General features: G+C 40.3%; 2 protein-coding genes across 4 annotated transcripts in view; one reads left to right on the forward strand and one right to left on the reverse strand.

Moving 5' to 3' along the window:
* The window catches only part of USP32 (ubiquitin specific peptidase 32), a 59,383-nt gene extending 53,822 nt beyond the window's left edge, over nucleotides 1-5,561 (forward strand). For both annotated transcript variants that reach the window (XM_015880897.2, XM_015880898.2), the window contains exons 30-34: nucleotides 175-366; nucleotides 939-1,227; nucleotides 1,594-2,039; nucleotides 2,587-2,679; nucleotides 3,196-5,561. In XM_015880897.2, coding sequence (XP_015736383.1) covers nucleotides 175-366; nucleotides 939-1,227; nucleotides 1,594-2,039; nucleotides 2,587-2,679; nucleotides 3,196-3,369 — 1,194 coding nt within the window. In that variant the 3' untranslated portion in view covers nucleotides 3,370-5,561. The remainder of the gene's footprint in view (nucleotides 1-174; nucleotides 367-938; nucleotides 1,228-1,593; nucleotides 2,040-2,586; nucleotides 2,680-3,195) is intronic.
* Nucleotides 5,562-19,354: 13,793 nt separating this feature from the next.
* CA4 (carbonic anhydrase 4) overlaps nucleotides 19,355-25,378 on the reverse strand; it is a 17,747-nt gene continuing 11,723 nt past the window's right edge. Inside the window, exons 4-9 of one of the 2 annotated variants that reach the window (XR_001558982.2) lie at nucleotides 23,707-23,864; nucleotides 22,986-23,078; nucleotides 22,664-22,727; nucleotides 21,972-22,135; nucleotides 20,410-21,062; nucleotides 19,355-19,864 (exon numbers count right to left, since the gene is read on the reverse strand). Coding sequence is in view for 1 of the 2 variants with exons in the window: in XM_015880672.2 (XP_015736158.1) it covers nucleotides 20,874-21,062; nucleotides 21,972-22,135; nucleotides 22,664-22,727; nucleotides 22,986-23,078; nucleotides 23,707-23,864 (668 nt within the window). In the remaining variant the exon portion in view is untranslated. Of the gene's footprint in view, nucleotides 21,063-21,971; nucleotides 22,136-22,663; nucleotides 22,728-22,985; nucleotides 23,079-23,706; nucleotides 23,865-25,378 lie in introns of both variants that reach the window. The other variant, XM_015880672.2, reaches the window with a different exon arrangement.

Raw genomic sequence — 25,378 nt, forward strand, 5'->3', positions numbered from 1 at the left:
TTATTTGTGTGTTTGCCTCTTCATAATCAAGATATATTTTCCACTGGAATTTAGTGCATCTGGTTGCCACCCTTAATTTGTGTATGATGTTACTTGTGTGATACTGTGAACAGAGGCTTCCTCTGAGTAGTTGATATATATTTCCAAGTCAGATACAGTTCTTTTTCACTTCAGATTGTAGAAGAGCATGAAAGTGTTGAACAAAGCCGCCGAGCTCAAGCAGAGCCCATCAACCTGGATAGTTGTCTTAGAGCCTTCACCAGTGAAGAAGAACTGGGTGAAGATGAGATGTACTACTGCTCCAAATGCAAGACCCATTGTTTGGCTACAAAAAAACTAGATCTTTGGAGGCTTCCTCCCATTTTGGTATGGTATTGTTTAATTTTCCTCCACAGCAATAGAAGCAAAGGGCATTGGTTACAGATTTGAATTGCTAATTACATCTTGTTCTTACTAAGATGGGGTTTTGCTTGTGGTCTCAGGGTGGCCCTGTCTTAGTTTGCAGCACACATTTCTGTAATGCAGGCAAGTAACTCAAAATAAATCCCATATCCTTTTGAATCTTTTTAGCTGATACATTACAGCAAGTGGTGGCATTTTGCATTCTGTTTCATCTGTTCTGTCAGAGTTCACGCTTAAGCAGTCCTTTTGGCAATGTCATCTTTTGTCTAGTTGTGTAACCACCTGCCTTTGTTACTTTCAAACATGGTAGGTTATGTAAAACAGCGCTATGTTTGTCACCGAAGAGAAACAAACCTCTCCAGCATTTCCCCGTGAAAGTATTAGTTCCACAATCCAAGTTGTCACATACTGCGTGGTTACTGTTTTATTAATAAATGATAAAATGCACATGCTTCAGGAGAAAAAATGCTTTTAACAGTGAAATTACTCACCATGATATAATCCTTTAACCGTCTTTAACATATTTCTCTCTTTAGATCATTCACCTGAAAAGATTTCAGTTCGTAAATGGCCGCTGGATAAAATCTCAGAAAATTGTTAAATTTCCCCGAGAAAATTTTGACCCAAGTGCCTTTTTGGTACAAAGGGATCCCAGTCATTTTCAGAGAAAACAGTTAACTCCTCAAATTGACGAAATGTCCGAAGGACGGACTCTTCAAGGCGACTCTAAGAAAGTAGATCTGCAGATCACTTGTTCAGCAGAAGGAGATGTGAACAGAAGTCCATCATCCCTTAACACTGCTAATGTCATGAATAACATCAAAGGTGGGTAATGATGAGGTGAACTCCCACTAAATGCTGATAACTGGGAAAAATGATATACTGTTATATATATATTTACTAAAGCACTGCGTTATTCTGCAACACCGTTTCTGTTGTGTGTCTTGGAAAACTCAGTGAAGAACATTACTGAATATTGGTACAGCTTGTGTATAGGGGGCAGAATTGAGTCTGAGGAATGTGCTCCTACATGAGAGTTAAGTCTCAGTTGATGGGAGTGTGCATGCACAGCTACTGCTACTTTTATATAGCACTCATTAACTGCAGTGGAACTGTGTTCTTTTAATGTTTATTTGCAAAAATCTGGGCTATGTGTTTACTTCTCTTAATAGTCCTTGTTTTCTTTTCCAGCATCTCCATCCCTGGGAAGGAAAAGTGGAACCAGCTGTCCTTCAAGTAAGAACAGTAGCCCAAACAGTAGCCCAAGGACTTTAGGAAGAGGCAAAGGGCGTCTGCGGCTACCGCAGCTGGGGAAGAACAAACTGTCAAGTAGCAAAGAAAACTTAGATGGAAGTAAAGAAAACTGCACTGACCAGGAACAGAAAATTGCTTCTGATCGAAGCGATACTCTTACGAGAGGGCAGAATTTGGGTGGTAGTCAGAGTGAACTGTGTACTGAACTGTATACTGCTCAGGACAATGAGGTAACTCTAGCCAACGGATACATCTGTGAACAGAATGCGTACAGTAATGGCAGTATCAACGGTCAGATTGATAACCACAGCGAGGATGATACTGCAGATGACCAAAGAGAAGAAATTTGCATTAACCCTATTTACAATCTATATGCAATTTCGGTAAGTTGGCTTTTTATGCGAGTAAACTGTCTTTGTGGCATTGATTGACTTGAACATGTTTGTGTTCATTACAAAAATTAAAGGTTGATCAAACAGGAGGAGAAAGTGTAGTCAGCAAAATAAATTCACCTTTAAAAGTGAGTGAAAACTATTTTTCTGCTTAGTGCTTTTTCTGTTTGGTCAGATCCAGTCATGTAATAAGAGTAATAGCTAAACAGAATTAGCAGGAACACTGTGATGTTCTTGATGAGATAAGAAAAGTAATGAAAGAGAATTTGATACTAAAAGAAATTGGAGGACAGAGGGAGATGGGCTGTGGATGGGGCATGTTCAGCTGCTGGGGCCAGTATGCACAAGGTGTCTGGCTCATGCAGTGTGCTGCTGCTTCAGGGGAAAGAGACTTTAAGAGAGTATGCAGCATGTAAGCATCTTTGGCAGGTATGGATTGCCATGAACCATTGTTACTGAGTAAAAAAATGGTGAATTTGTTCTGTGAATTCTCAGTTGTGATGTCTGAGCCTGAATTTTTTTTCTTCTTTTTCCTCAGTGCCATTCAGGAATTATGGGAGGGGGTCATTATGTGACTTATGCCAAAAACCCAAACAACAAGTGGTACTGCTACAATGACAGTAGCTGTAAGGTAAATCATCTGTTGTAACAAATTGCATCCTCAGGTATCTAGAATTCAAAGGAGCTTGTGTTTTGTGAGAGCTCTTCTAAAATCATAAATATCTCAAAAATTGCTTCATTTAAGTATTGTTGCGTTTTTTGTTTTTTAACTAAAATTATTAACCTGAAAGAAGCATCGTGAACATTTGTTCCTCAGCTTCTATCATGTGGCTAAGGGAAGATGCTTGTTTTGAACGAATATGGAAATGCTACTAAAAATGGAAATTCAAGATTATACATCCATGACACCAGCTGGTTTGTATTCAGTGACTGAATAATGAAGCTCCAGTATCTGAGTACTTGCATTGAGCTCTATAAAATTTGTTACACTTTCCAAGTAAATAATGGAGCCTGATAACTGTAATGAGGAAGGCAGAAAATGTTGTCCTTCTAGTTGTGAACAGCCTCTTAAGGAGTACCATTTCCAGGGCAATTGTGTGTATTTTAAGTTAACGTGTACTTCAGGACGTGTTTTTCTGTTTTGCAGGAATTGCATCCTGATGAAATTGACACCGACTCTGCCTACATTCTTTTCTATGAGCAGCAGGGGGTAGACTATGCACAATTTCTGCCAAAGATTGATGGCAAAAAGATGGCAGACACAAGCAGCATGGATGAAGACTTTGAGTCCGATTATAAGAAGTACTGTGTTCTACAGTGAGCGGCTGATCTTCCACGGACTGTTTGATGAATATGAGGGATAACACCCTGAAACTTACATTTGGCAAAACGTTATTGAGACAGATAAGCTACGTAGTTATTGTACCCTGTGATCTGAAAGCACAAAAAGAAAACCCTAACTAAACAGCAGTTAATATAGAGATAGTATCGTTTTGTTTTGTTGTCTCACTACATGCTCTAAATGTTTCTGATGTTAGACATCAGGCTGAGACTGCCGTTGGCCTTTAAATGAAATGGTTTGAGAAAAGCCGACTAGGACCAAATAAGAGCTAAATTTAATAGTCCAAGTAAGAGCTAAGCAAAGTAGTGTAGAGTTTATCGACTATTCTAATCCCCCTAAAGTTCTCCTTAGATTTAAAATATGGGGAAAAAAATGTAGTGTTGTCTTTGGACAACATGATGTTGCTACCTCCTTTTTCCTGCAGTTTTATTGCATTTTACTGGCAAAACAGGGAAAGAAAGAGAAAAGTAGACAAATTGAGAATGAACACCAGAAGTCGGAAAGCTTTCCAGTTTTGCCACCACTAATGTATCAGTTGCTTTCTTTCTGTGTGTTGGGAGCACAACCAAATACTAATTCGAGAAGGGATTAATTTCTACACTTGAATGGTTTATTTTTAGCTGTGTTTTCTCCACGTGTTGGCTGTGCAGATCAACATGTTTCAGGAATGGCTTTTCTGCCTGAGGAGTGCTATCTTAAACTTCTGAGATGCCTCGAGAAGAAACTTCAGGTTGAAGAGAGTAGCGGTGATTGCACACACGGTGTCTTAAAATGTGCACATTGCACAAGATGTTCCCAGCTTTTGGAAGGAAAGATGCTTGAGCTTATGTTTCATGACTGGTGTTGCTTTTAAGTTTGCACTTTTAAAAACAAACAAACATATAATTGAATTCAGAAACAGTTTCTTTTTGTTGTTGTAAGGGCTCTGGAGTGAATGGCTGTGAATTAATCCACTGTGTATTTCAAACCAATAAGAAGCTGTGGTTGTCAGGTAGCTATCGTAGCATTCATGGGTTTTTATTTTATTTTTTTATCAATTTCTTAATTTAAGAAGGTTTCTTTTTTTTTTCATAATTTGGTTGCCTTTTGAAATCTTCAGCTCTGCAGCAGGTTATGTGAATACTTGCAATTAAAACAGAATCTTCATACCCTTGCAAGATGCTCTTTTGAGTTAATCAGCTTATTGCGTTGAAGGAAAGTATGAGCAAGTCTTGGGAGAGACCAGAAGAAAGATGGTTATTTTTTGAGTAGGCATTTCTTGAGACATTTTCAGTGTTAAAACGTTTGCGTATATGAACGATGTTCCACACTTTCACCCCTTGGTTCTTCTGCTGAATCTCAAATCCTACTGATTTTTGTCACGTCACCTTCCAAATTCTTCAGATTTTCTACTCTCACTAACAGTTGATATTTACCTTTGTTGATCTCTGTAATAAATTTTAGGCTTCTTTTTAATGTGTTTTACAAGAATGCCAAGCCTGCCAGTAAGTGTTTGATTTCCAGAAGGATCTGGGTTTTATCTATTTAAGAAATTATATTAGCTGATCTTGCTGTCTGTATTCAAGCAAAAACCTCCCTGTCTGTGGAGGTCGTGCCTCTGTCAGGGTAGCAGATCGGTTCCAAAATAAGTATTGTCTTACTTGTGAAGTGTTGCTCCCTATCCCGTATGCTCTTTTATATCTGAAGCGATCTAAACATTGAGACTGAAGGAAAACAAATTGTGAACTTCTAGGTTAGAAGCTTTTTTCAGTTCCCATCTATTTACTCCTCCCTTCCCGAACTCCATGAAAAGTGAAAGATTTTTCAACTGATTTACTTTGAAATGTTTTATTTAAGCAGGTAGCACAATCTACTAATGTTATTTGATCTTCTGTGTTTGTTACATTGGTTGTAATTAATTTTTTTTAAATTAAATTAATTCATGATTTAGTAGTAAATTTATTAAGTTAACTATTAACTACATTCACTTTGTAAATTATTGTATAAAGCTTATTGACAATGCACTGACTTTAGAAAGATGTTAATGTACATAAATACCTTGTAAATAAAATAGTGTTGATGTACTGGAATATGAGCTGTATTAAAAAAAGGTATTGGTAATTGTATATGGAGTGAACCTGTTTATCTGTAACTATATTATTCAAACAAATTAAATACTGTGGATGCAGATAGTGTTGAGTCTTGTCAGATATCTTTAATAGCTCTTTTCCTGCTGTCAAGTTTCTGTTCTCATTTAATGAAGCTCAGATGTATTTTTCAACTCATGGGGTTGAAATGTGTGAATAAGCACCCAGCTTGGAATTTGCAGAGCTAAAATCACTCAGTAGTTCTGCCGGTTATTTTGAAATTATTTCAGTTTTCTATTTGAGGACATGCTGTTCAGTTTTTAGTCTGTTTAATCCTATTTAAAATGTGAGCTTTGTATGCATGAGGGAGTGATGGCATTTCCTTCTTTGATATCGGCCTGAAGAGCCTCGTGCACTGAATTGCATTTAATTAAGCTATTCTTTCATTTATTCTGCAGAGTATTTTTGATGTTGGATCTGAGATCGGAGATGACTGAAATCACAGTGGGTGAACCTGAAATTCCTACTTAACTGCTTCTGGGAATCCTTCTGCAAATTTTTAAAGCAGAGGGGGGAGAAAAGTCATTTTTAAACATTTTTTTTTGTTTGTTTGTGTGTTTGGGCAATTCAAATTCAGGTTATAAAGCTTCATTTCGGGCTCATAACGGTGGTACAAAACAAGGCCTCAGTGCAGGCCTCGCTGTGGGCCGCGGCCTGAGACTCTGTGGAGCTGCGGCACCGCGTGAGGGCAGCGCTGCCCCGCGGGCACAAAGCTTCCTTCCGAGGCTGTTGCTGTGAGGAAATACGAATTTTACGGTGCTTTTGCTTCGCGTTACAGGAGAATCTGAAGTAAATGGTGGTTAGTAATGCTGCACTTCAGCGTTTCTTTAAGTTTTTTCTATATAATAGATGTTCTAGAGCAAGAATTCTTGCTTTGGTCAGGTGGAAATAACAGTTCATACAAAAAATCATGGGCTGAAGGAAAATGCAGGTTGAGAGGTATGGTTAAGTGCAGGTGGAGAAGTACGGCTCATAATACAGGCTGAGGAGCAGTGCGGTCATGCTGCTGTTTGTGCCTCACCTGTGCACAGCGTGATCTGCAGAACGAAACTGCCCCAACAGCCAGCAGAGGAAATTCTCTCCTGTAGCTGAAGGAAGAGTCTCACACGTAGCACAGGCTGTCGTAGTTTCCTCTCATTTTGTTTTATAACCTGTTACGGCTGTAAAATCAAGGAGGAACTTGTGCTGCATCTGTACCATCTCAGCGTTAAAAGTGTGCTTTGCTCGGGTGTTGTAGCAGTTCCCGGTATTGTGGATGTGGTCGGTACAGAGTGTGATGTTTTCACTTTTTCTTTACAAGTCTAAGCGGATGTTTGCTATCGTGCACTGCTAGCTCAGTACATTGTTTTTTTTCCCCAAGCAGTTTCTTTATGAAGGGGGGGAAAAAAAAGGCTTGAGGTCAACTGAAGCCCATCTTGTTTCCTCAGGTGGTACCACAGAGCGGAGTTCCAGGCAGCTGAGGACTCTGAGTGGCCCTTCAGCAATGTAGCACTGAGTGACTATGGGAAAAAACTGCACAGGCTGCAAAATGATCCTAGCTAGCATGGTAAGTTTTACCAGAGAGCTGCCTTGTTGTACATCCACGTACTGTGCTAGAGGAAGCATTCCTTGTACGTGACTGATTTGCAAAGATAAGAGAGAATGTTTGAGAAAATATTGGTCTTTTTAGTGGGAATTGAGTGATGTTTCCTCTAGAAGAAGGAAGTATGATGTACACATTGACTGACTTCAGTGCACGCCACTGTGTTTCTGATGTGGCTTACAGATAGGTTTTGGTTGAAGCAAAATATCACATTAACAAAGTGAGAAGTCAGAGGCAAAGTCAACCATTTAAACCTTGGAGTGGTAACAGCTCTGAGGCAAACGTGCAGAAACAAGAGGCCAAAATCAATCTTACTATTGTTTTGGATGTGAGCTTGTGGATAGATTGTGCTTCAGCTTGAGGTTGTGTGCACCCATTGGTTCGTGGGATTTCTCACAAGAAGGAAGGTGTAACCAGTAGCTCCGATAAGCAGATTGTAACTGAACTATATTTTCATCTGAAACTATTGTTTCGTTTATGAAAGGTAGGCTTTGGATTTTCTCTTGCCTCTCTTGTTCAGTACTGCAAGTACCGCAATTTGATAACAATGATATTTATTCATAGGCAATAATCCATTTCAAAAGTAACTGAAATGATTTTAAATACATGAAGGTTTTGCTCTCAAACTGTCTGAAACACGGATCTTAAAGTACTGATGTATGAGCACTTGGTCACGTATTTACTTCTTGACTGCGTATAGCACTGAGACATTTCCTCTGAGCAGCCACTGACTATACGAGACTTACGGTTAATTATAATCATGACTTTTCTTTTTTTTCCCAAAAAAGGAAGTAAATCTGGCAACTGGACCAAAGACCAGAATAAGGTGGCCTATCGGGAGCTGCATCACTAGGTGTTTGTTTGGTTTCAGATGTTTCCAAAAACACTGCTACGTTTAGCTGGAAATGGACTATTGTCTTTATTTTTGGGCCCTTGAAGATGCTAAATGGATAACTAAGTAGCGTGCATCAGGATCTACAAGGGTCTTCCTTGGGCAGGGAAGCTGGTGTGTCTCAGTGGAAATGAGACAGACTTTGCTGTGTTTATCAATTGTAATTGGAGCATTAAACAATACCACTTGTTCAGTGCAGCCTTTACTGCTTTGGAATAAGTAATCATGCTGTTGATAATTTCACAGTGATGTTTGAGTCATTTGTGCATCTGCAGTGTTGAAAAAAACAAATTTAAAGGATATCACCTATAGCTGATCCAATGGATTTGTCCTGTTAAGGCTTTGAAAGTGAAATAATAATAGTCTAGTTACCTAAGATGTTTGTATGTACAGTTGTTGGCAGTAAAGCTAAGCCACTAAGGAGATGAAGGGATCATATCACTGCCAAAAAACTGCAGCTGCTTTTTGCTGTTAAATGCCTTTTACTTTACAAATGAAAACTATGAGGACTGTCTGAAATCAACAAAACCAGCTTGGCTTGAGCCAGTTGATGAAATGGCCTGTGTTGAATGAAGCTCAGCCCTTTCTTTGTGTCAGTGGTAGGCAGGTAGCCTTTCTGTAAAGAGCATCAGGTCTAAGAACTGCATGTTTTATTCTCCTGTTATGGGGAAACGAGCGGATGGGGAGGTGTCTTCTCATGCAAAGTACAGTGTTTGCATCAGACTGGGAAGTGTGAGTGTACCAAGTCCTGTGAGTGCCCTGCAGCTAAGAGGAGCTGACTGATGTCACTTCCCCCTAACTCTTTAAAGCTCAACTCCACAAGTGATTTTTATCTTTACACCATTGTTTCAATCTGTTCTGAAGTTGCCAGTTATGGCTGGAATGTATCCTCTTGTTCCCTATACTCCCTTTGGCTAACACAGGAGATGGTGTCACTTATTTTCTCTATGTAGCCTGTTTGTCCATTATCTGCAGATTGGGGCCATTAAACGTCCTGAGAAAGCACACAAACTGTAGGCATGGCTGTCCCCAGCTGGCTGAATGCCCACAGGATCAGCGTATGTATTAATTTCAGCTTTTGTTATACCTTTTTTCCCTTAGGACCAGTAAATGGAGGCAAGAAGTTAGTAAAATGTAGTCATTCGTGCTTGATGATTTATTGTTTCATGAAATTAATCCTGACAGAATCTTGGAAGATTGTGCCTTTTGTTTGGGACCAACCTCCAGCTTCCTTGTTCGCGTGTAAAAGTTTTCCTGTTACTGAAAATTAACAGCAATGTGTGATAAGGGCCGTTCTGCAATATAGCCACAAACTGGGGTACTAAGAATGCTACTAGAGTTAACGAAAATTAGGATCTTTGAGCACATTTATGGAGTATAGAAACTCTGCTCTTCCTGCTGGTTGATCTCTTAATGATTCTTAGTAGTTCACAAGGAAACCAAAGCACATGTGTGAAATTCTGGCTTTGTAACATAAAATTCCTACATTTGGATGCCTGTCTTCTTTTATTCAGTAGCGTATATCATCGAGACAGACCTGATCCTTACCAAGGCAGAAATTGTTTTCATTGATCCAAAAAGTAGGTACATTTCTCCTTCATTCAAACTGAATTGCGATTGTTCTGTATTGCCTGTTGTTTCCATCTAGTGCAACACAGACATAATACAAGTGAAATAATAGCATGGTGTCTGATTCTGCATAGAACGATTGGATCGTAAAGTACTTCAGGCTGGAAGGAATCTTCCAAGCAGTGACATCACTGAGATCTGGCATGCCCCAGTGCTTGCAGACATAACTGGTTTCAAGAAACAGTCATTAACTAAATCTGAAGATGAAGGTATCCTGCCCTGAAGTGTTTCTTTTTACTTTGGTTTGTCAGTGTTCTGTCACAGACAGGTCAGACATTCAGACCTTGTCCTATAGTGTATCTTCTCACTTACTCTTCCTGCCCTTTTACCGATTCCCATCATGCTGTGACCTGTGTTGGCTTTACACCATCCACTAGAGAGGGTTTTGATTAAGCAGATAGAAGAAACAGGCAAATAAATGGCAGAAGTAGTGGCTAGTTTTGAACTCATAGAATTAGTCTGAGGTGACAAGAGTTTGGGCTTTAACACAGCCCTGCAGGACAGCAACAGAGAAAAACCTGGCCAGATGAGTCCTCTTGTTTAAAATTTGCTGAAAGATGATAAAGGAAGTGCAGCATTCAGCTGGAGCCTCTTCGTGTTTAGCATACAATGGCTGAGATGGTTCGCAGATTAAAAATTGTCCCTTCACTCAGTGCAGCGTTTTGATGGAGAAAATATTTACGTGTGTTATAAATAAGCCTTGGCCTCCCAATGAGCTACAGGAAAACTGAAGAGTTCATGCTATGAACTGGATAACAACAAAGGAAAGCTGCTGCTTCAGAGCCAGGAACAGGATCCAGCACCACCAGTGCTGAATTAAGAAAGCCTTACAAAATATGCTTGCGTTACGATGTTTGGAGTAATGAGACAATGCAAGGAACAGTGTGATTACAAACATGTGGCCCATAATATTGTTACATCCCTCCTCCAAAGTGCTTCGTTGACATTTGACTATTGTCCCCATGTACTGCTGTCAGTGCCGGTGCCATGCTGAAGTGTACTATGAGGAGGAAAAGGAATACAGGATTTGTTTATGAAGCCTTGCTTATGAGGACAATCTCAGCAGCAGGGAGTGGGTGGACATGTGCTGAGGTGACACAGCCTCAAAGGAAACTGAAGATGAGGACAGTGAGCACAGCACACAGCAGCAATGTGTCCTGCCAGTGAGGAAGGCAAGGAGCACTCTGGGCTGGGTTAGCAGGAGCCCGGCTGGTACATTGAGGGAAGGGATCTTCCTGAGATTGAACTCATTGCCAGACTCACCAGAGTAGAACAGACTGGGTTTTAAGGCTTGGATGTTGAGGTGTTCATTTGGCAATCTAATCAATATTCCACCTGGATTCTGGATGTTTTCTTTTGTGTTCAGATCCATCAGCAAACAGAAAGTTAGCTGAGGTTTTGTTAGCTGATGTTTTCCTTTTGATGTGTAAGAACGCTGCTTGGAGACTTAAAAATATTCACAGTGGGTGAGAATGCTTGTTCAAGGAGCAGGAAAGGATTCCTCACAGGAAGACCCAAATGATGTATATTGACCGCTCATGTTTACAGCCTTGTTCATGAACAAGTGAATTGGAAATGTTTGCCTGCCATGTTGTCTTTTTATCTTCGGCTTTGCTTAAAAAATGTTCCTGTTTAAAAGACATTAGATAAAATGTTGGCAGCATATCAGAGAACTAATGTGACCATGGGATGGGGACAAAGATGTCACAGTAGGTCTTTAAACTTCTTACCTTTTCCCCTTGTTGTATTTCTTTAAACGACTGAATGGAGTAGAAGTTGGGATACTATTGTCTCTGGAGCATGTGCTTTCAAATAACAACTCAGTTAATGAAGTCATTACATGTTGCTTTTAGCATAATCCAGGGATTTGACTGCTCAGTGAGACACGAGGCAAACTAGCAGCAGTTTAAAGTAGTAAAAATTACGAGTGACCTGGAGAATTACTGGCTTTGAGCACAAAATCTGTAGGAATCAGAAGCTTGAGTTGTTGTTTAAGTGATTTTGATTTAACTGGGACAGAAATGCTGGCTGTATTTGAAAGCAGCCTTCTCTTTCATGTGAGTGACAGGGCAGGCTAATATAGTGAGAGGCTGAGTGTGAAGAAGGGTAGAGTTCAAATAAATTAAAAAGATGTGGGAGTTGATTAAAGAGAAGTAAGGGATAAAATACAGATGTGAGTACCCCCTCTAACACTTCACCCTTAGCAAGGTTGGGTCTCTCTTGCTTTACCGGCTGGTTTTTGATGTTCCGGGGTAGAAAGCAAACACCTCCTTTACTTCAGCTTTTGTGTTCAAAGCAGCATTGACCCTTTGTCTAACAAGTGCTCAGGCAGGTTATAAATCTGTAACTTTGCACTTCACCTTTTGTATCTTGCTTAATGACCTTTTAAAAATAAATGCAGAGTGGCTGAAGGAAACTGAATCAGGGATGGAAAAGCTGACACCGTGCAACCTGAGCTCTGATTTTTTTTCAGATCGCTCCAGTCTGTTAAACAAAACTTCTTTTCTTTGTGGTTTGAGAAAGAAAAGAAAGAGAAAAGAAGAAAAAGAGGAAAAAATGGGACAGGGGAGTGTTTTTGCCTTGGGTTCTGTCTGTTAGTTTCAGCTGTGAACTGCTTGCTGGAACAACGCCGTGCAGTTACTGGCCTGCAGTCATTCAAATGCGCAGGCAATTTCTCAGCACAAATACCTGCAATTTTGTTTTCAGCTGTTTGTGGGAATCCTGCTGTTCAGGTCCCCTCTGTTTGTTTGTGTACATGAGAAGAATCGTTCCTGATTCTGATCAGGTTATTTTGCTGCTTCCCACAGTGCTCTATTTAATATACGTAGCTTTAAGATGGCAAAGGTTGTAGTATCTTTTATCCATCTCCATGATAACATACACTATACCTGAGGAATGTCTTACTGTAAAATGCCAAATTTCTCCATTTCAATTAAAGAAAAACCCTCAACATTCCCAACATTCAGACCAATGATATTTTGTTGTGGTGATTTAGAGAATGGTTTGGATTTATGTATACAATAGTAAAGCACTGACATTATTTTCTGTTGTTTATGTATTTTGCTTAAAACAACAGCTCGCTCTGGAGGGAGGCATTTGAGGAAGAATCCTTGCAGAGAGAACCCAGATTTATTTTGGATGGCAGTTCTGGTTTATCAGCTGGCAAAAAAAAGACCTGAACAATTGAGAGGGCTTCAGCCTGTCTGCAGGTGCCTTTACCACAAATAATTATAATATAGAAGATCCATGGTAGGTGAACTGGCTGTCATCTGCAAGCTGTAGTAAAGATTTTCCAGTAATGTTACTACTTAAAGCCCTCAGATAGTTGGGATGCCAACCAGGAGCGTGTTATGGGCAGGTTACTGGGGCTGTTGGTAGTTTCTTCACGTCCGCAGTTGTGTACCCTGGCTCGGAATGAATAGATTCAGAGTGAACCAGTTTCCCAATGCCCTCACAGCCTTTCCTCTGCAGTGAATCTCTATGGCTGCTGCTGCCTATTCTCAGGGTCTAACTGCAAGCTTTCTCCTTTGCACATGCTTTTCCTCAAAGGCACAGCACTCTGATAAATGCTATGAGGTCAGTCTGGAAAATATCTTGGATGCTTCACCTTGCCACAGCAGACAATGTAGGTACCAGCAGGAGGACTGGGAAGCCATGCTGTCTGCTTTGGTGGAGTTCATATGTTCTGTGTTTCTATTACCTTCTGGGTGTGACACTCCACCCTATCCAAGGCTCATTTGTTTTGTTAAAGCCCCGACTCTTCCTTTCAGAATATCAGCATTTCAATCCAGCCTTTGCACTTATCTGCTATCCTGCAACAGTTTATTCCCCAGCTGTGCGCTTCAGTCCATCAGCTTTGGACCTTTGCACTTTACATAGATGATCCTGCCCGGGTTACAGATTCACGCGGTAAATTACTCCAACGTCGTGAGCAAAGAACATCCTGCTCCAACAGAACATATTCCACATCAATTTGATTTAAAGTGGTATTGATGCTTTGAGCCTGACTTTCTAGAAAGAGGAGTGGAAGCAGCGCTGTCCTGGGTGATTTACAAAGCTGCCAGCTGAACTGTTGGTTTTCTGCTGGTGTCTGACAGTTACGAGGAGCTCAGCACACGTTATTGTATGCTGTTGAGAAATACAAACTGCCATCACAGCATAAGTCTCCTTTGCTACTGGAATTTGAATTCCTGGCCTTCAACCCCAGTGAAGACTGAAATTGAAATACAAACTTAAAGTTTTCTAATAGAAATTGCTGCAGATCAATTAATAAATGTAGAGCTGGTTGTGTAGAGGCTGATTTCTCCCGCTCTGACTTGCTGTTTGCCTTCATGCTTTTGAGCAATTGTTTTTTTTCATTTGGGCATTCACAGCTGAGTGAATCTCTTAACATGAAGAGTTGGACAGAGGATTTGTACTGATACGGAGCGTGACCTCTGAATTACATAATATAATTCCTTCATTTAAACATACAAATTAATTTTCTAATTGGTTTACTCATTAAAAGCTGGTAGTGCTGCACGTTGCTTTGTCATTTCTAATCCTGGGCTGTTTTGAAAGGTGGGGGATAAAAAGAAGCAAGAGGTAGATGGAGGAAAAAACCAGCTTTTCCAGCTAATGTCACAAATAACATTACTGATAATGTAACACTCGTAGGAATTTGGTTGTCACAGATGACTTCTCAATAAGAACAAATTGTGATGTTGACAGAACAAATTCTTAACTGAGGAGCATTGAGAGCAGTGGAATTAAAGCACCGCCCTTTCTTACATTTTCTCTCAGATATGTTTGAAGATGAGAAAAAGCAAAAACCCAACATTGTGTCAGGTGCACACAATCAGGCTGGTGCTGGGCAAGCTTGTACAAAGTGTGCAACGTGGAAAGCATGATAGAAAGCTGTGCCTGAAAATGATCTGCTTGCCAACGAGTACCCTGGGATAACTGAGTGCTCTGTAATGAGGGTGCAGGATGTGTTACACATCCTGTTTCAAGCTCTCTTGGCAGGAATCTGAAGGTTGCTTACAGCACAGCAGGCATGGATACTTCAGGTTTTATTGCTGCTGCCCATGTGGCCGGCAGATTTTATTGTGCTTTTCTTCCTGATTTTCTGAATGGAGGAGCAAATTAACTGTGCTGTTTTCATCCGCTCTGATGGAATAAACTTGTGCAAAGAAGTGTGGAATAATTTTGTTGTTGTTGTTTTAAGCTTTCCTCTCACTTTTCTCTGCTTTTCCATTTAGGCTCTACGTACTCTGATTAACCAGAAAGTTGAAAGCTCTAGGAAGATCTATTGTTTGATGAAGATGATGCTGACTTAGCCATGTATATTGTAGCCAAAGGTAGAAAACGAGTTATCAAAAGAATTAAATCCTACATAGCTTACTGTGTGCACTCCTTCCTTTGTAAATAGATTTACATATCAGAGCTGTTTCTGTGGATGCTTTTATCTCACAGCCATTTTACAGAGCTCTTTGCATTGCTGTGCATTACTGAAACGAGCCACTGAGTTTCACCAAGCAGACATCTCCATCTGAAGCCACATCAGCCTCTGGGGTCATTTGGGTCTTCCTGAGAAACTGTCAGGTGTGTTTTTGCTTTTTAACAGTCTTCATGTGAGGCATTTATGAATCACGAGCTGTGACTTATCTGTTGCCCCACCATCTTTTCTCTGTCGCAATCTCAAAATATTTCTATGACTGCAATAGAAATTGCACTGACTTCTTCCCATGCAATAGGGATGTTTGCATTTTATGAGCTTTAATAGCTGTTTTTAAAATAAATCAGTCTTGTGTTGTAACTTGTGTAGTCATATCTGTGTGATCATAAACCCATTTATGCTCTGCAATAGTAACAATGAGGACAATAGAAACCTGTTTCAGTGTGGTGACACTGGAGTCCCTTTTTGAGCCGTTTGATAGGATGCTGTGTTGTCTGCCACTCAAATTGCTCTAAAATCATCAAAGTAAAAGGAGCTGCAGCAATAGTTCTGCTTATAACCTGCTTCAGAGTCTCTATCTAGCCGCCATAATACCAGGTTCCCAGAAATGGTTTGGTTCTGTCAATGATCTGGGGCACTGAAATCCCCTGAGGTTAACAGTCAGTCCTCCCCTTTGCTTGTGTTTGGAATGAAGTGCTGCACAAAGCCAGAGCTGTTGGCTGCAGTGAGTTTCAATGAACAGGACCGGGAAGCCTTCAGCACCTTTTTGACCATCTGTGTGCCTTCCTCCTGATCACTGTTTTCCTCTTAAGATTACCCCTAGGTTCAACAAGAACTGTTGGATTCTACAACACAAAACATTGTGTTTTACTTTTTGCAAGGAAGCATTTCAGGTGATCAGTACAACAGCGTCAAGTGACTCTTAGGTTTTTAGAGATACAGCTTTCTTGATAAAAAATGACTATGATTTACTCAGGCCTTAATCTCAACATCAGCACAATCAGCAAAATGTTCAACTTCTGTCTTCCTCTCTCATAAATTCCTCATAACTACATGCATCTGTAACCTAATCAAGGTACTTCTCTCACATACTGGGAACAACGTCCAGTCTCAGGAAGCTGGGAAGTGAATGGGTGTTGTCATGGTGGTAATTCTAGTAGAAGGAAAGTAATATATTTTTCTGTAAGGTTTCCTTCTCGTAATAAAAAGAAAAGGCGTTGGGAAATTTAACTACATGAAAGTAGGTTATAAGGAAACAAATGCCATAGGTAATAAAGTGATGTCGGTTCTTTGCTTTTTAAATTCAAACCATGTTTGAGTACTAAATGTCTGAATCATTTCACAGGACGTTGATAAGTAAAAGATTAGAAAATAGTCTGAACTTAGCACAGTCTTTGAAAACTTCATACCCTTTACGTTATAACTTTAAATGCAGATTTCATTTGACTCTAAGAAAGAAGATAATCACCCAGAGACATGTAAATTAATTGCTCTAGTTAATTTCACTCATAATTTTACATTTTTGACTGATTTTAAGCAAGTTTTATGGAGTAGATGGGTTTATTTCGTATGTTAAAAGCCTGGAATTGAGTTTGTTTGGGGGGGAAATGCGTTTAAACTTTGTTCTGAAAACTGCATGTTCTCATTCCCAGCAGTTGGTTTGAGTGAGTTGTGTCAGTGTTCAGGAGAACCCCGCCAAGGTCACCATGCCCGCTGCTCCAGCTGCCCTCTTGCTCCTGGAGACTTTTCCCTGCTCCCATCTCCTCTGATTGCTTTTTAACCCACCTCTGTGAAACGTTTCAGGTTCAGAAATGCCGGTGAATGTTTTTAATAGAGGCACACATGGCCCTGACATGCTGCCAAGTGGAAGTGCTCTGGAAATGTCCCCTGTGTGCACCGAGGGCCATCCATTCCTGCCAGCTTAAAGCAGCTCTGATTGGAGGAAATCTTCTTACAGCTTGTTTTTTGCTATCACGTTTGTACCACCCTGGGGTGACAAGACCTGAAGCAAGGTGGGGAAGCTGTGGTTGTTTTGTCATCCAAGGGGCTGGACTGGGGCCTCCCCTCAGCCTGACGGGAAGGGGCCCTCAAAAGATGGCAGCCAGTGGTGGGTGGGAGCTGTGGGTGCCTTCACTTTGCCCAACACCCGGCCATTCTGAGAGAATGTTTCCTTTATTTTTCTCTCCCTCCACATTTTTTCCTTCAGTTCATCTGCAAGCAGCAGGACAGATGTGGCCTTTGGTCCTGGCTCTGGCAGCAGCAGGTGCTGCAACCCAGCACTGTCACAGCGCCATGCCTGTCCCTCAGCCCCAGCCTGGGGCTTTGCTGCAAGCATAGTGTTGGGATACTCTGTTAGCAGCTGGTTGTCAGGTGAGTGTGAAGCTGGGCCTGTTTTCATGGAGCAGATCTGTTTCTCCATCTCTCAGTCCCCAAAAGCTTGTTCTCAGATCAATCTGATCCAAAAGTGGAGAAGGAGCACTTCGGGCTTTTAGAAATGGACAAAGCTTGCTGAAGTGTGCTGTGTTCCTGGCTGCTGTTCATCCTTACAGTGAATTGGCTCCTTCCTGGCAACCATTACAGGTAAACCCTAAGCCCAAACCCTATTGCTCTTCAGGACAGAGCTCACATAAGCTATTTTCTATCTTGTGGTAATCTCCCAAACTCTTTTGCGAGAGGAGTTTGCAGTTTTGAACACACTCAGTTCATATGCTGTTTTCTGAAATCCACATGGTAGTCTTGACTGGCCACCGCCTGTTTTTGTTGCTTTAAGCCTAAAATAATATACTTCTCTAGAGAATTTTAGATTCCGTTGTTGTTTCATTTTCTATTGGTTTACGTGACTAAACCCTGGGATATAATGGTCTCTAACCCTGGTTCCAACATATGTCAAATGCATTAGCAAAGTTTTATGTTAATCTCTAAGTAGGAAAATACAATTTCTTGTTTTTCCTAAATATTCCTCCCCCAGTTCTTTCCTATAGCATCACCAGTTAGCTATTAGTTCATCAGGACTTTCTGTAGTTTCCTATTTTCTTTCAAATGGCAGTTTCCTGCCAAAATTCATGTGGATACAATTCTTGAAAACCTGTGCCTGAAGATACGTGTGAATAACAACTTCCCCATAAGTACTGTTACAAAAGAGAACCAAATGTTTTATTTGAGACCTTCCTGTCTTTAATGTTTTTACCTGAGTAGCTGTTGCTATGGATCTGTATTGATTTACTGCATTAATGCTGGTCCTGTTGCTGTCATACTGAGCATGAGAACAGCATGTGTCCACTTGGTTGCTGAGGAGCCTCTGACAAAGAACAAGTTGATGTGGATCATTGACACAGATACAGAGTGTAGCTCCCATGGCCCTCTGCTGTTTGCTTTGCATGCGTTTTAACAGCTACCATGAAGTTCACAAATTGACGTAAACCTGTGAAGCTTTGTGAGGCTTGGGACAGCTTAAAGGCTTCTGTCATCATGACCTACTGTAACAACTGGAAACAAGCAGGTGTGCATTAATGTCTGATAAGTCTAGGTATGGGGACATGGGGCTGTTGTCAGGGAGCCCACGGTCAGAGGGGGCTCATAATCTGTGTTGTAAAAAATGGAAAAGCATGGAGCCTTCATGCTTTGATTTCAGTGAAACAAAAATACTGGATACTACAGCTATGTATCTGACACTAAAAACAAGAGAAAAATCAAAGGCATTGTCATGAATGTACTCACTAAGTTCAGCCCATTGCTCAGAACACGGTGCTGCACACTGAATAAGCCATATTGGCATCTGCTCAAGTGAAATTACTTAAGTTACATGTCTGTGAGGATAGGACTGGTGTGATCTTTTCTTGACATGTTCTTTTCTTGCAGGATATTGAGTAATGTAATGAAAAAAGATTCACACAAAAGAGAGAGAGAAGTTTATGTTGGCGAACTTCTACATGGGTGGTTATACTGGGTAGATCCATGGTACCATTTGCTGCTCTGTAAGCCTGCATGACCTCTATCTAATGGGCTGGAAGTGGTCAACTAGTTCTGGTGAGCAATGTGCTGAACTCAAAGCAGTTTTTTCAGGGGACAAGTGATTCTCTGATGGCCAAGGTGAAGTAACAGCTCCAGGAGCCTGCTGACATCAGTAATGTCCCAGTGTAGTACAGTTCCCTCCCTTCCCTCAAACCACCCTGAGATATAGCAGACCCAACCCTGCAACTTGTGGAAAAAATAGGAAAAAGAAGCATATTCCTTTTCTTAATGAATGCTGTGTAGGTTTTCCTTCAGCAAAGACAAATAAAAACTCAACCCAAAGAATATATAGTATGTCTGTTCAGCTTTAATCCTTCTTTTATGTTTGCTTCTCTGAAGGATTTCTGTTACTTAAAAATACAGCTAAACTCTTAACCATTCTTCTAAATGTAACAAGATAAATTGGCTTTTCCATGTTTTGTTTTTTAAAGCTCATATTATTGATCGTTAAATATGAAAATAACTTTTCTCCTTTGGTGATGTGCAGTCAGTCACACTGTCATATCTTCCTGAATATGACTGTAGCCATAGTGTAGGGTCATCCTTGCAAACATTGCCCTAAAGAAAGAGTAGGTATCCTCTAGAATGAAATGGTATCTTGGGATGGCCAAAATCTAAACTCCTCAAAGCAGCTGCAATGTGTGTGGCATAGCTGGAGAAAGCAGTCAGTATTGTCTGTCTTCAGAGAGAGAACTGGAACAGTGCAAGGAAATCCCACTCCTGCCCCCAGTATGTTGAGTGTGGTAACTGGGTAAGATCTGAAGATATCAATTCCAATTGCAATCTTCTTCCTGAAACTATGAATGTTAACCATACATGAATATTCTGAAGGTATGTTATTCTTTTAAAAATTGTGGGAATATTCACTCTGAAACGTTCAAACTGAAATTGAAATGTTTCTAAAATAGCGATAATGGAAGGAGCCATTCCTTGAACTGTTATGGAAGATTTTCATTATAGAAATGAAAACTGTAAAGGATCTTGAATGTTTCATGCTCCTAACAGCCCTACAAAGACGGAATTGCTGCAGATGTGCAGTTTGAGTATGTGAACAAGCTTCTCTTTTCCTTTATGGCACATCACATCTGCCATGGGCATCCTGGAATAGGATGTCATACTGGGCTGAAGAAATAGATTTAGCAGAGAAATTTGATATGCAGAATCAGTAGGTTGGATTGAAGTAATGCAGTATCTTTACCTAAGAGTTAACTTTTTAGGTACTCCGAAAGAAGAAGGGGGAAAAATGTATTAGTACAGATGAGTTTGTCACATGTCATTCACTGGATGAAATGACCGAGGTGTTGTTCAATTCCGTTGAGCATCTTTATGCTCTGTATTTTACCTTCATGTAGGACAGTGTAGATGTAATAAGGATTCCTCCAGCTGTTTGTCTTCCTGACTCGCAGTGTTGAATGTAAACATAGTCCACTAAAAAAAACAGAAACCCTTGTAGGCACTTAAGAAGAGATTCCTCCTGAAACTCCTCCATATAATTTGCCAAGTGTCCTTCCACTGTTGTTTTAAAACTACAGGATCGCTGATAATCCTTCCTAATGTTTTCTTTAAGTGTTTTTTAAATGTGAATCTTCATAGTTTAATTTTACAGTTCCTTAGAGTTCATATAATTTAGTGCCATGGATTCATTTTATATAGGAGCAGCAATAGAAGTTGTTGGTTAGTGTATGAAGGAGGAGGAGAGAATATTCGGTATTCAGATATAATTAAGGAGTTGGTGGTTAGAGGGAATACTTTATACAAAAACAAAACAGAATGAAAGCCCAGAACCTTGATTGAAGTGAGAACTGTTCATTGGAAGAGAGAATTCAGGAGGTACGGAAGGATCAGTGCCAACATTAAAACCTTAGCAGGAGGCAGGAGGCTGCTGGCACTGGACCAGTACACATGTCGATCATTCAGGAACTGAGCAGGCCGAAAGTTTTCAGACATGTATGTTGAGTTCTTCGCTCCAAAGTGGACTTTTGAGAACTGGGAAATCTGCAGATATTGGAAAAAGCAAATTGTAAACATTCTTTTTTTTTTCTTTTTTTTTTTTTTTTCTGTGGAACACTGGAAATGGTAACGTTTTAGAGCTGCACTACCTTACTCTGTACCTTACTTTTGATCTGTATGGATGCACTGAACCTTGCAGGAAACACTTGATGGAGGCTACTGCTGGAGGTTACCCACTGATTTCAGTCTCAGAAATCACATGGGTTTCCTGTGTGAGCTGAATGCTTTTTGTCTAGCCCAAGGACTTGGTTAGATCAGACCTTGTGACACACGTCCTGTTCTTGTCTGTCACATCATGGGGATACAAAGTGAGAGCTCTAGTGCCTCATTTCTTTGTTTGCTTAGAAATTGGCACAGGAGTGGGATGCTCACTCTTGTGTGCTGTGCTGTGTGAGGCTCTTTGAGCAAAATGATTGCGTATGCTGCAAATAACAAACAAAATGAAGGTGCTGGCTCTTGCCCAAATAGTATTGCTGAGATTCCATTCCGGGACATCTCAATTGCTTTAATCATATACTCTGTCAGCTGCGCAATGTGCATCTTAGAGACAGTCTTGGCTTGGTCTCCTGTTCCTCTTTTTTGAGAGTTGATTTAAGAGAACTATTAAGCAATGCTGTTAAAACTGGCATTAGGAGAGTGTATGGATTTAACCTAATGCTGAGCAGGTGTCTGTCATAGCAGCAGAACCTTGGAAATGGTTCTGCACCAGAGGGTGGTGGGCACAGCCCTGAGCTCACGGAGCAGGTCCCTTCCAACTGGGAATATTCTTTGTTCTGTTCTGTGATTCCATAAGCAATGAAGCAGCTAACAGACCTGAGTTAACTTAAGTGAATGAGCAGACAGGCAGGAAAATCACAGGATGCAGATCTGTCACAGCGTCCCTCTGTGACTTACCTGGAATAAACTGAGTTGAATTGGCTTCTCAAACACTGTCCAGATGACCGTCTCGTGGCAGTCAGGGGTGGTGAGGGAGCCCTCGTACCGATAGTACTTCACAAGTTCATTTACCGGTGGGATAAGAGAACTCAGTGGCAAAGCCTCCATCTGTGATGTTGTGTCTAGGCAAACCAGGCAGAAATACTGTTTTCAACAAGCACAGCTGAAAGTATTGTTCATACGTATCTTCGAAGGCACCTGCAGCTAATGGCTGTGTAAATCCTTGTCCCCATGTGCTCTCCCCAGGCTCACTGGGACAGCCACACTGCATTGCCTGTGAAATCCATGACCACTGCCTGCAAAATCCCTCAGTGCTCAACATATGAACACCTCGCTTGTTAAATAACAAAACATTTCTCTTTGTTAAAATGTTCTCACTGCGTGTTTTTCTACTCACTTTGCAGAAGCAGAAATACTCATTCTGGTGCTTAGGCATTCTTCATCTGCAAATATGGAGAACTAGTTTTTCTCCCACCTCCAATGCTCTGAGTACTTGACAAACTAATCTTTATCCTTTTCATATTCAATTAGCCTGTGAATTTTTAGTAACAATTTCTACTATAGCCAGAACAAGATTGGACCTTGGATCACCTTGTAGAATGTGTACTCAAATAAATAGATGTGTGTATCGAACAAGCCAAGTGTCTTACCTTTCTCTGGAATATTATCTAATTCACTTATGAGAGTTGCATAGTTTTTATTTTCTTCATCAATCTGAAATGGAAACAGTTTTATTCCAGATCATGTATTCCTCAGCAAGTGGTTATTTTAAATGAATTGTGAATGAAATTGTCAAGATTCACAAAGGCAACAGCAAAAGGAATATAGAAAAAGATAAAGGAACCCCATTCAGGCACTGCATGTCCATAGAGTTTAGGAAGGTTTAGGTCTTAGAATAACGTAACTTTGACACTAGTACACAGCCAACTTGCCATTAGATTTGAGAGAAAGAATTAGAATTTGGCCACCTACCTTTACAAAGAATGCTAGCACAGCTATACCGTCTGCATAGTTCTTTGCATCGGTTAAATCCAAAGCATCTTCTCTTATGTGAACAATATGAAGCTGTAACAAAATAGTTAAGGCCAATGATGTGCTTGTATTTCTCTGCAGTTAGTGGTTTTAAGTGTAGCCTGGCTGTTTGTTTGCACTTTGACTGTAGTAGAACAAGAGCTGCTTCCCCACCCACGTACCAGAAGATGAAGTGCTCTGTGGACTGCAGCAACCCTCAGTTTTCAGCCTGTGCAGTGGAACAGTTAAACTTTTTCTCTGTGCTGGATGGTGGGTGGTGATGCCCTTCCACCAACCCATGTGTACCAGCACTGGCAACTTGCCTTGACTTGGAGAGAATTTTGTTTTTCTCAGGTGTAGAGATCAGTTCATTGCTGCAGTCCCAGAAATGAGTATACAGTCAGAATAAACAGTGTGAGAGTGTAATCAGACTGTACAGGCTTGGAGATAGTTCTCCCAAAAAGCTGCGTAACTCCAGATTTCCTATCTTAACTGTGCCCTTGCTATGTAAACTCAGTATGTTTTCCTTAGTGATCTGATCAGTGAGCAATGTGTCACAGGTTCTTTATATCCATTTGCTGGTGATTCATAGGAAAACTGTCCAATACTTTTCATCTAATAGTATCATAAAAATACAAGAGTGCTTTAATTATGGCCCAGATCCACCAGCAGTCCCACCTACCTCCATAGCTTGTTTTTCTCCATCTATGCTGTGCTCTGACCCAGCAAAGTAGATCTGTTCCTCTTGGATTCCCCAGTGCAGATGAAATTCTACCGCCTTGTATCTTCTTTTCAGACCTCCGCCTCTAATTTTAGGGCTCGTGCTCAGTGTTACTTTAACTGGGAGGAAATGAATAAATGGTTTTTAAAATGTTCACATCACACATTAATACACCAGGGAGACTGAAGTTTACACTAGAGTTCAGGCTTGTTTTTTTTTCATACCAAATGTCCCACAAATTCAGTTCTTCAGAAAATGAATTATTAAAACATGCTAGCTGATAAAGGTTGGAGATGAAAAGGTGGAACATCATAGCCCACTTTCCAGTAATGTGGAACAGCATTTGGGTGCTCCTCATCTATGGCACTGCACCTGGATCTTCTGCTTCTCTTTCTACCTAGGATTTGCTCTGTGAGCCTGAATGACTCGTTTGTCCTCTTAATTGCTGGAGAGCTGAGTTACTCATGACTTCATTTGCAGATGTAAGAAAATAAATTTGATAAGGACCGCAGTAGACTATTCTGGGTAAGTGTTTTATAGACTTTTATGGCTTTCATTTATTTATCCTGTGGAGAGTTATCAGTTGCATTTTGAAGAAAGCAAGGTAATAGATTGTCTTCTCTTGAGTGCAGAGGGGATGGTTCACTGCCATTACAACCCAGGGGTTAGAGATGCATATCTCATTTGGTAGATCTGATATTTCTTCGCAGTGCCCTCTGTCAATGTGCACTAATTTGTCTTCTCTGAAACATTCATTTTAGACAGGGTTTAAAGACACTATTATTTAAACTACACCTGATTCTGTTTTAATTTAGATTAGTGCTACTACTTAAGACAGAGCGTTATTAAATCATTATATCTATTTAATGTGAGGATTGATTCTCTGTTAAACAGCAAAATAAAATTATCCCAGACAATATATTTTCTATCTGTAAATCCTCATCATACGTGTAATGCACGCTGTGTGCCTGAGGCATCCGGTGTGTGCTTAGAAACATGGCTTATGAAGGTCTCTACATTAGAACCAATGCTTTTATTTTTCTGTAAGGAAGATGGTTTTGGTCAGGATTGAAGCCCTGGAGATTTCACTTCAGTTCTGAGTTCCAAATGAAATGGAAGCTCCTGTGAGTCACTTGGTTACTTTTGCTGCTTATCTTTAAGTGGATGTTAATGTATCTTTGTTGGCTTTGTTTATTTAGATTGTAGGACCTTTGAGACACTGACCTTTACTGTCTGCACATCACTGAACTTAATGATAGTCTTATCTCACATGGAGCTTTTAATTGCTGCTGTAATTTAAGCAATAGCAGTTCCAGAGCTGTTCTCATTATAGCACAGGAATTGGTTGCACACAAAGGAAAGAAATTTAAAAAGGCCCAGATAAAACTCTAATTCTTTTGCTTGTTTGGAAATGATGAGAGTTCTGAGCAATTGTTTTGAGTATTAATTTTTGTGTTAAAGACATTCCTGTGCACAGTGGCTGTAATATGGACTCTTAAATGTCATTCTGTAACATGAGATTTGTTAACCTGTATATTAGTGAAAAATTAATCATGGATTTTTTTTATGATTTGTCAAAATACTGATGATCTGAATGAGAACCTGCAGTGGTGAAAACCTGTCAGCTGTCTGT

Source organism: Coturnix japonica, chromosome 19 (assembly GCF_001577835.2).
Source record: "Coturnix japonica isolate 7356 chromosome 19, Coturnix japonica 2.1, whole genome shotgun sequence".
Taxonomy (NCBI): Eukaryota; Metazoa; Chordata; class Aves; order Galliformes; family Phasianidae; genus Coturnix; species Coturnix japonica.